We start from the raw sequence: 10,677 nt of genomic DNA, 5'->3' as shown, positions 1-10,677 counted from the left end.
TCACACATGGACGCCCACAGTGGCCGGTCATAGCAAAAATAATGTAAAAATGAGATAAGTGGTGCGTCTCTCATCGGCAATCACCTATGCACCTATAGGACCGACAAGCCCGATGCATGACTCAAATAAAGTGATAAGGCATTCGTCAAAGGTGATAGGGTGTCCGTAAGTGGTTAACAACGCATGCTTGCGAGTGGCCAACAGGTAGTGAAGGCGAAGAGAGAGAGAGAGAGAGAGAGAGAGAGAGAGAGCGAGAGAGGCGTAGCGAGCGAGCGGGTCTAGGGATCTCTCTCTCTCTCTCTCTCTCTCTCTCTCATTCCAAGTCATCGAACTCAGTTGTTGCGAGCCTACGAGGCATCACTTAAAGTAACTGCAATGGCCTTGAAAGACCTGTCGCGTGCCGATGGCGCCCATGGCCTGGCTGGGGCCTGGAGCTGAAACAGTGGTGCCTCAGAGGACACATGGTCAGACAATTCTGAAAGCGTAGAAAGTGTGACATGTGTAGGAGGAGGGAACCTAAATCCCTTCCCCTATCATTCATAGTATAGATAACTCATTACTACTTTGCATAGCTCAAACTCATGTAGTGATTATTTATGAATGGGCAATGCCATTTTGCACACGTGGTACTTGTTAAAAATTAAGTTGACATGCTGAAGGAAACTAGGCTTTGATTCTATGAGCGTTTTCATACCAATGTTAGAGCTTCTAGGTTCCTTCTCAAACAATATTTTTGTAATATTAGTTCTGCACTTCTGGGTCAACAACTATTCAATGCGATCTGGTTTAGGGAGAAAGGTCTAGCCGCATCACAAGCCATGTGTGACATGAGCCTAAGAATCACTATGAGCCATTGAGCCGGCCAGAGAAATTTTTCTGACTGGAGTGATGGGGAAGGTCATTGGGGTAGGAGACAGGAGGGGCCAGACGAGGAATAGCCTTTAGTATAGTGCATGGGCGGCTGCTCGACCGGCCTAGGTGTGGATACGTGGATAGGCTCTCTGTTGTAGGTATTATATTATATTGTACGCATAACATAGTATCGCATGAGCTGCCATGTGGGCAGAAGTGATTGGAAGAGAGAGGTGTGCATGGGCAACAGGGAGCCAGTAGAAACCCATATTGGGTCACGCACTAGCTCTTTTGGATCCTCGGGATTTTCACCTACATGCTCATCTGCCTGATCTCTCTCTCTCTCTCTCTCTCTCTCTCTCTCTTAGCAGTACCTCGGCTTGCCCGCGACCTTTACCTCTAAGAGCGAGTTTGCGAGGCAGTAGCTTCATTGATCGTGTGGCGATGGCGGTTTCTCATTGCCCAGCTACCCTCTTCCAGGCGCAGTCATGCCTTCACCAACAGCCTCTCTTTGGCGGCTCCTCATCTGTTTCCATGGCTTCTTCGCAGCTGTTTGGAGTCCAGATGCCCACTGTCTCGACCAGGAGAAGAGTTAATGAGGTCATTCTCAGCCTTTCTCTGCATGTGTCGTTCAAGAACATAGTGTGATGGACGATGTGCAAGAATGAAAGATTGATTTTGTAATGCTGGGCTCGTTTCCTCTCTTTGCTGCTAGGGACATTTTAATAGAGGTATTGCAAAGGAGAGCTTCCTGATAATTGTTGCGAAATGCGGGTTTTATGGTCAAATCTGACGCTCAATGGGTATAGCTCCATAAAGTGGGGGTGCTACAATCATTCACAGCATAGAGATTGAAAGATTTACTCGGGCGTTGAATTATGACGCAAATCAAGGTCTCTCTCATATGTTTTTCATGTTGCGACAGAACCTACCTTGATTCGGGAGTTCTTCACCCTGCAACATAGAAAGCTGCCCGCTTTGCTTGCTTGGATGATTCTGTCTTCGTATGTATGCTTTTTATGAACATCAATGGAGCCTTTAAACCTGGGTTCTGAGTCTGTATGGTGATGCTGGTGCATTGTTGATTAGAAGCCTATGGGAGTATCATATCTTGTTCATCTCATTCCAATTCTACCTGATGTTTCACAGAAATGCATATCCTCCATGCTTGTATGTATTCAGGGTTTACGGGTTGAGAATTCCTGCTATGCACCAAATTTGGGCACGGTACACACTGGCATACTGCTAAAACCAAATGTTATGCTTATCTGGGCTGTTTTTCTATTTGCCTCGCTTCTAGTCTCGCATTCAACGTTCTTTTAGGCAATTACTCTAGCTGTAAATACCTTTCACGTTAAGAAGCTCTAACTGTACAGAGTTGGGGAGTTATCGATTGCTAAATTATGTTTCAGGGTTACCCTGCCATCACATTTTCAGGCTACTTAGATGTTTTTGGTCTAGGGATCCCTTTGGCTATTTGGCATAAAGAGTATTTTTTAGCTCAGGGGCTCCACGCTTAGGGACACCCTTATATAACGTGCGTTCGTAGGGTATTTATAAAACCCCTCTGAAAATGTGGACATGAATATTGACCCCTTTTTTTAATGAACTTACAGGTCTTTTTCCAAAATGGATGAAAGAAATCCTCTTGTTAATGTGTCTCTGTTAGAATGCTCAAATTACAAAAAATAAAAAACCCCTCGTGCTGAACTCACGTGGTATATTAACATGATTATATTTTTGGTCCGGCTTATCAAGCCAAACTGCTCACTGATCAAGCTTTATATGATTGTGAACAGGGTGTGATAGTGGCAGCTCTTAGTGAGAAGGGAGAATACTTCTCAGAGAAACCTCCTACACCTCTTCTAGATACCATAAACTACCCATTGCACATGAAGAATTTAAGCATCAGGGTATTATTTTCTATTCAAATTGGTTTATCCTCCTCTGCACACCATAAGTAGCAATGTTTTCCTCATATAATTGCTCCCTTGTACCAACTATTAATGGAATTAAACCCATTGAACAACTTATATGCAGGAACTGAAGCAACTCGCAGATGAGCTTCGATCTGATGTCATCTTTTCAGTTTCCAAGACAGGCGGTCACCTTGGGTCCAGTCTGGGAGTAGTTGAGCTCACGGTTGCTCTACACTATGTTTTTGACACTCCAGAGGACAAGTTCTTGTGGGATGTTGGGCATCAGGTATACCAGATTCTTCATATACTAGCACTTCTTTATTGAATGTCTTCCTGTTCATGTTGTGGTTGATAGAGAGCGTGCGCATGTTGATGGTCTCATTTGGAGGCCAGGCTTATTTCAATTCATCGAAGGACCATCCGCTGGCAAGCATCTATTAGACCAGCATAGATTAAGTATCAATAGAAGCCAGGATTATAAGCTAGATCAGTGCAATCAAAATATCAATTAACAGGTTGACATAGAAAATGGGCTTCCCCTGTTACTACGCATGTTGGATGCACTTACCCATGAATAAAAGCTTGAGGGGCCCTAGACTAACCCACCCTTTCTTATATTCTGATTTTATGTCATTCACAGTTTTTAGAATTATAATGCGTACATGCCTGCCATTGCATGTTCCAACTCGGCGGCACTTTTTGTGATGCTTTTCTGGAGTTTTGGCTGCATTTTATTGGAGGGTCCCTCTTGGCAGAGTCTGTTTTATGGGCAATGATCATTGATTATGGAGCTTTTGAGTGTAACTTCCTCAGGCTTGATTATCTTCTCTTTATGAGAGAGTTGTTTTTGCACACCAGTTTGATGATTTTTGTGACATCCCTACCTTCAAACCACTTCAAAACTTTACCGTATTGACTGCTTGCAGCCTGAGTCAGGACATTGTTCTAGAAAGAAAGGGACTAGCGATGTTTGTCGATGGCCTGATCTGAGTTGGTGGCTAGCTAAGCTACACCAGCAAGTTTCTTGGCCAGTAGATTTTGCTAGAAGAGGACTCTTCTCTATAAATTTGCAATGTGTAGAAACTTTGACATGACTAGCATGTGATATCTTCTAGTCTGGCAATTGTGTTAGGATTTTCTGCTTTATACCATTCGTATCCACGGCTGTGGTCATAGTTTTACCATTTTGTAAACCATACAACAAATGCATATGGTTATGGAAGTATGGAAAAAGTATGGTTCAGATTCCCAGGAAATTCCGTTCGTACCTTGCCATATCGGATACCAAAAACATGCTACATTTGACCATAGTTACCAGGAACGCGAAACCGGAACGGGAACGGGGAACGGGAACGCGGAACAAAATGCCATTCCCTGTTACGGGTACTCACGTTTGAAACACGGAACGGGGATTCGGAACGGGAACTTGGAATGGGAACGGGGAACGGAGACCTGAAACTGGCCATTCCCTGTTACTATGCATTTGACAATTTTTTAGTGTTCGCAGCTCAAAAACTTAACCCTATCTCGTCCAAGGTTGAACATGGATGAAGTTTTGGTTCGTCTTGTAGAATCAATATGGTAAGTATTACGTATATCATATGCCAAATATTTTACGAGTATGAAAATATGGAACTTTACCTTATGAAAAAACTATGGCTGTGGTTTGATTTGCTTGTTACTTCTCAATAGTGTAAGCTTAAAGTCTGATGTACAGGATTTGACTTTATCTGCACTTTGTCGAGATACAATGGCAGCTACCCAATAAGGATTTTCTCCCCCATTTTTCTGTTTTACTAGTCCTCTTTCTTTTCTCAAGTGCACATGTCAACTACTAATGTCTGGTGTGATAATGTTGTGTAGGCCTACATACACAAGGTCCTAACAGGAAGAAGGTCAAAAATGCACACTCTCCGTCAGACAGATGGCTTGTCTGGGTTCACTAAGCGAGCTGAAAGTGATCATGATGCTTTTGGGGCTGGCCATAGTTCAACAAGCATATCTGCTGGTCTAGGTGCGGCTAATAAGTCCTACTTTTTGTTATTGATTAGTCATGCTAGTGAATTTAGTTATGCTCTTGTAGCAAGAAGGTGGGATTATGAATGAAGAGTCACCCTATCATTCTGATATTGGAAGATGGAGTTCCTAAACTCGAGTTTATGTAGGTATGGCTGCTGGTAGAGATCTGAAGGGTAAGAAGAATCATGTCGTTGCTATCATTGGGGATGGAGCCATGACAGCTGGACAGGCATATGAAGCCATGAACAATGCAGGCTACTTAGATTCGAACATGATTGTGATTTTAAATGATAACAAGCAGGTCTCTTTGCCCACGGCAACCCTCGATGGACCTGCACCACCGGTTGGTGCACTTAGTAGTGCTTTGAGCAGGCTACAATCTAGCAAACCACTACGGGAACTTCGAGAAGTAGCAAAGGTTTGTTTGCTTAGGCGCTCATTTTGTTTTGTCAGTTTTATTGATATTTCTGATGTGGTAAAGGGTAAGGTAAAGCATGGAGCATCTCTTTGTTATGTTCACATGCCTGGTTTGAAAAAAGGGGGGGGGGGGGGGGGGTTGGTTTTTATTCGACATTGCATTATGATAATGTTACACCTTTCAGGGTGTTACCAAACAAATTGGTGGCCCTATGCACTCTCTTGCTGCAAAAGTTGATGAATATGCTCGTGGGATGATAAGTGGTTCTGGGTCAACCTTTTTTGAGGAGCTTGGGCTTTACTACATTGGCCCAGTCGACGGCCATAATATTGATGATCTTGTCACTATATTGAAAGAAGTCAAAGCAACACACACGACAGGTCCAGTTCTAATCCATGTGGTGACGGAGAAGGGTCGTGGCTATCCGTATGCAGAAAGGGCTGCTGACAAGTATCACGGTAACTGTTTTCCAGGGTGGTCCTGCTTCTCACTTTGTTCTCATAAACTGAATAGCTAAGTTTTATTCGTAATGGCTACTCAATGACTACGAAGTGGATAGGCTAGAGTAGTCTCTAGAGGTTATTGCTCATTGCAGATTCTAGTCTAGTGTTGCTTTTTATGCGTTTGCATCAGCTTTGTCTTCCTGTTTGATTACACGTCTTGACATGTGCTCTTGAATGTGCAGGAGTGGTGAAGTTCGATCCTCAGACAGGAAAGCAATTCAAAGGCAAAAGTGCTACACAGGCATACACCACATACTTTGCAGAAGCCTTGATTGCAGAGGCCGAAGCAGACTCTAAAGTTGTTGCTATCCATGCTGCTATGGGCGGAGGCACAGGCCTCAACATGTTTCTGAAACGCTTCCCGAACAGGTGCTTCGATGTTGGGATCGCAGAACAACATGCTGTCACCTTTGCGGCTGGTCTTGCTTGTGAAGGGCTAAAGCCTTTTTGTGCAATCTATTCATCGTTTCTTCAAAGAGCATACGATCAGGTGATGAATACTGCTGATTATCAATCTGCATAGGATTCGTGCTTTCCTCCCTAAGAAACAAAGAATTTGTAGGGTGACAAGGTCTGTCCATTGTGAGAAACAGAGAACTTCGTGTATAGAAACTGATCGTTATCTGCCTTTCGCCTCTTGCAGGTAGTCCATGATGTTGATCTTCAGAAACTACCAGTCAGATTTGCCATGGATAGGGCTGGCCTTGTGGGAGCTGATGGGCCAACTCACTGTGGAGCTTTTGATATTGCTTACATGGCCTGCCTTCCTAACATGGTTGTAATGGCACCATCAGATGAGGCTGAGCTTTTCCATATGGTGGCAACTGCAGCTGCCATTGATGATCGCCCCAGCTGTTTCCGCTATCCTCGAGGGAATGGTGTTGGTGTCACTCTCCCAGCAGGGAATAAAGGTATCCCAATAGAGGTGTGTTTCTACAATCCGCCTTTCTGGTGCTGATTTTTTTTCTTTTCACTTCCTAGTTTTGACTACTTTTTTTCAATGGTGGACAGTTACCTTTTCTTCATGAATACATAACAGGTCTCACAAATGCTTTACCTTGTGCTGTTGCTTCAGGTTGGTAAGGGAAGGATTTTAGCAGAGGGCTCTCAAGTTGCCCTCTTTGGATATGGAACCATTGTCCAAAATCTTCTCGCAGCAAGGGATCTTTTGATAAGCCATGGGCTGTCTGTCACTGTAGCTGATGCAAGGTTCTGCAAACCACTGGATAGAGATTTGATACGGCAGCTAGTGAGACATCACGAGGTCATTATAACAGCAGAGGAAGCATCTGTGGGTGGCTTTGGATCACATGTAGCCCAATTTATGGCTCTTGATGGGCTGTTGGATGGAAAATTGAAGGTATGATTCATACATAGTTGCTTGATGCAAATAGTTCCCCATCGGGGGTATGCTTGCAGATACAAGCGGATAGAGGAGTTGTTGATGTGGGTGCTTGCATTATAGAGTAGTTTCTCAATGTGGTGTTTGCTTATATGTTTGCACGTATGGTTATTTGTTACATGCTTCATTACAGAGTAGTCTGTCAATGTGGGTGTATGATGCGTGTATGATTATTTGTCACATGCATGATTATAGAATCATTTGTCAATGTGGGTGCTTGCATTATAGAGTAGTTTGCCAATGTGGGGGTGCCTGCTTTTATGTTTGCATGTACGATTATTTGCTACATGCATCATTATAGAGTAGTTTGTCAATGGGTGCTTGCATACAAGTTGGCATGTGTAATTACTATTGCACACAATCATTATATGCTGCCAAGGAACAAAATGCTCTGCAGATTCAGAGCGGTGGTTTACATGTTCTGCATTCTATTAATTCCTTGTTGAAGATTACCATGCATTAATTTTAACAGAACATGAGATATTTGCTCTTGGATTGCTTGCAGTGGAGGCCCATTGTGCTACCCGACTTTTACATTGAACATGGGGCCCCGGCAGACCAATTGGCGCAAGCTGGGCTTACAGCGTCTCATATAGCGGCTTCAGTTCTCAAGATTCTTGGAAGGACACGTGATGCCCTTGAGATTATGTCGTAAGCTGTCATGATGTTTTCAAGGACTTCACACATGTACTACTTTTGAATTGTGACACTTTGTACATTCGAGATAGAGTTTTGGATTCATATAACAGCAGGCCACGCCACATCGCTCCCATCTTCCATCATCAAGTAGCTCAACAGACATAGAGACCAGGGAGATATCTTGTTCTGGCTACTGCCATTCTGTGGTATCAAGATGAAGCATTGCCTATGCTCATTTGTACTGCTATTGGGATTTTGTAACATATATTGTGGTGACTAATTTCAAACATCAGCTACTTCAAGTGGAATATATATGTGGCGCTTGTTCTTGTCCAAGCATAGCTTTGCATTGGGTTGTGCAACCTTGCTGAAGAGCCCATGTGGGCAGGGAAGGTTTATAGTAGGGTAAATGAACCAACTTCAGGACGCTTGAAATGTAGAAAAGCTGATAGAGGGAAATTCAAGGTGTAATGCTTCAATCTTCTCCTTTGATCAATGATTTTGAATGAAGTGAAAAGATAGGTCATGTCATGGATATTCCCCAAAACAAGCCCCTAGGATTTCCATGGTAACTAGCAATGTTGTCCTTGTCTTAGATCCTATCTGAAGAATTTCCATGATAATTAGCATGTAATTTGTTCTTGTCCTTGTTTTGGACCCTGTCCGGCTATTGGCTTCCTTACTGTGTATAACATGGGAACTTCAGTGATAGAAGATGAACTTTGGTGACAATTAGAAATTGGGTATTGTTGGCTTGCCGACCATAACAATTTATGTGCGTGGCAAGGTTGTTTCGAAATGTGTACGGATCTGTTCCGTACTGTACGATTTGTGCGGTATGGATCGATCCAGTCAAATTTTTTTAAATTTTCGATTTGTGGAAGGCATCTCCATTTGTGCGCCCTAAAGTTTACGGAATGGCTTGGAAACCCTCACGAAATCATTCGATTGCCTTCTCCTTGATTATGATGTATGAGTCCAGCTAGTTTTGTGGTACAGAAGTATCTCGAGGCGTACATAGATGGCCAGGGATATTATTGGACTTGCAAGTAGGACATTAAGGCAGATATTCCAGCAAAGTGGAATGCTCCACAACCATAGGTGTATGAGTAGTACATTAAGGGAGTAAATTTCTTAGCAAAGACGAATGTTCCTTTGCCACAATTGTAGAAACCCTTCAGTGTGCACAATTTCCTACTCTTATGTGAGTAGCATTCAAATGGGCCCTTTGATTGTGTGGTGACCATGAGCTTCCCATCTTTCCTCCTATGCTCATGTTGGAGTTCATGGCACAGCTAAACTAGTGTGAACAGAATGGGGATCCACACTTGAAGCAATATGTAAAAACTACTATCATGTGTGCTCAAGGGGTATTATTGAAATCACTTACGCGAGTTTTTCGTGACCATGTCACACCCCTCTAATTAATAATGTGGATTTTTGTATTGCAAAAATTCCTTACATGTAACCCATGTGATAGGTATGTTTATTATATGCGACCTTCCCTAGGGAGCCCACTTAATCATGAACTTATTTTAGCACAAAAATTGCTATTGAATGCAACATGCGAGCATACTTTGAGTCCACAATACATAATTTTTTATCTATGAATCCTACATTGGAGAAATAGCTTATATTATAAAGATCCAAGTACTTATCATAAGCTGTTCTTGCTTGGCCATTCATTGCCCATTTGGAGTGAAGTAATTTTGTAAATCAAGTAAATATCTTCTTTATGGCATACTAGACCTCAATTGAAACTTGTGATGATAAATGATTTATTTACTTAGATAGGAGAATTCTTATGTTTTCTGAACGTGTAGAGGTTCTTCACTATAGTGTCTAGTTGAAGTGGTTTCCACCATAGGTTCATAGTAGGTTGACATGAAAAGCACTTTAATTTGCATAGATAGGGAAGGTCCAATGTGAAAATGATAGAATTGACCTTATTTATGAGCTTCAATGAACCATCATGTTCATAGGAAATTTGCTATCCTCTCTACCTACTTTTGACTTTTATCTAGCGTGCTTAACTTAAGGATTTGAATATGAAGAAAGGTTTGTGACGCTTTTCCTATGGCTAAGTGTCAACACTTCACCACTTCTTATTGGGGATTATGATGAATTTGTAGCACATAATTCTTCCATTAGGAAAAACTATGCTCCATGAGAGGATGAGACAAAGAAGAGTCTTCCCCAAGGTAGCTTGAAAGGAACGCGATATACTATATATGGATAGGCAAATTTATCCAAAAGCAAGTGCTGGTCACTACCATATGTTGGAAGTGTCGATATCAAAACTGCCAGGGGTGAATTTGATCAACATGGCTTCTAGATGGTAGGTTAATTGAGAATATGGATGGTAGGAGATTGGTAGGTTATTACACCATTGTCGATACATCCTTCGGTACAGAGCCTTCGCTTGTCCTACAACATAAAAAATTCTCTCTCTCTTCTTCTTCATCTGCCTAAAAGCCTACATGTATTGAACCAATGTAATCGTAGCTTCTAAATACTCTCTCTATACATCAAGCCATGCTTGTTACTCCTCGAGCTTGTGCATGTTGGGGACTATAGTTTACATATTGATACGTGTTCTTCTTTCTACTCTAGCACATAGGACATAATATTCCTTTAAGAACAAGGATGAAAGAAAAAATAGAAAGAAATTAAGAAATTTATCTTCAAGGTTATATAGATTGGACAAATAACTTAGCTCTATTGTCAAACTCTCTATGATTTCACACTAGGCATTTTGCACCACTAAGAACATAGTCCATGGTGTGCTACCACCACAACAATGGAGACAAGATGGGCCTGCAAAAACATGAAGATACTTGCATACGAGAGAACCAATTGCAAACATGCATACCTAAAGACTTGTGTGTATACACTATCCGATGAGGGACACAAGCCAAAAGAGCA

The 10,677-nt window shown here is 42.2% G+C and overlaps 1 protein-coding gene across 3 annotated transcripts; it reads left to right on the top strand.

Moving 5' to 3' along the window:
* Positions 1-1,090: 1,090 nt before the first annotated feature.
* Positions 1,091-8,088, top strand: LOC147417875 (putative 1-deoxy-D-xylulose-5-phosphate synthase, chloroplastic). Of its 3 annotated transcripts, none has more exons than XM_086507562.1 (10): positions 1,091-1,452; positions 2,652-2,765; positions 2,893-3,057; positions 4,635-4,785; positions 4,937-5,208; positions 5,393-5,666; positions 5,894-6,201; positions 6,355-6,636; positions 6,787-7,071; positions 7,619-8,088. In XM_086507562.1, the coding sequence occupies exons 1-10, from the start codon at positions 1,297-1,299 to the stop codon at positions 7,766-7,768; spliced, it is 2,157 nt and encodes a 718-aa protein (XP_086363688.1). In that variant the 5' UTR covers positions 1,091-1,296; the 3' UTR covers positions 7,769-8,088. The 3 variants fall into 3 exon arrangements, with proteins under 3 accessions (XP_086363688.1, XP_086363689.1, XP_086363690.1); XM_086507563.1 differs by lacking the exon at positions 1,091-1,452 and adding an exon at positions 1,551-1,745; XM_086507564.1 differs by lacking the exon at positions 1,091-1,452 and adding an exon at positions 2,491-2,570.
* The last annotated feature ends 2,589 nt before the right edge of the window (positions 8,089-10,677 follow it).

Source organism: Adiantum capillus-veneris, chromosome 30, assembly GCF_014529385.1.
Source record: "Adiantum capillus-veneris isolate H3 chromosome 30, ASM1452938v2, whole genome shotgun sequence".
Taxonomy (NCBI): Eukaryota; Viridiplantae; Streptophyta; class Polypodiopsida; order Polypodiales; family Pteridaceae; genus Adiantum; species Adiantum capillus-veneris.
The sequence above is the reverse complement of the archived record's forward strand: the minus strand, read 5'-3'. Positions and strand labels throughout refer to the sequence as shown.

Coding starts and splice junctions, on each gene's coding strand:
- LOC147417875 (XM_086507562.1), top strand. CDS start 1,297: ATGGCGGTTTCTCATTGCCCAGCTACCCTCTTCCAGGCGCAGTCATGC. Junction 1,453..2,651: donor CCAGGAGAAGAGTTAATGAG/GTCATTCTCAGC, acceptor GATTGTGAACAG/GGTGTGATAGTGGCAGCTCT. Junction 5,667..5,893: donor GGCTGCTGACAAGTATCACG/GTAACTGTTTTC, acceptor TTGAATGTGCAG/GAGTGGTGAAGTTCGATCCT.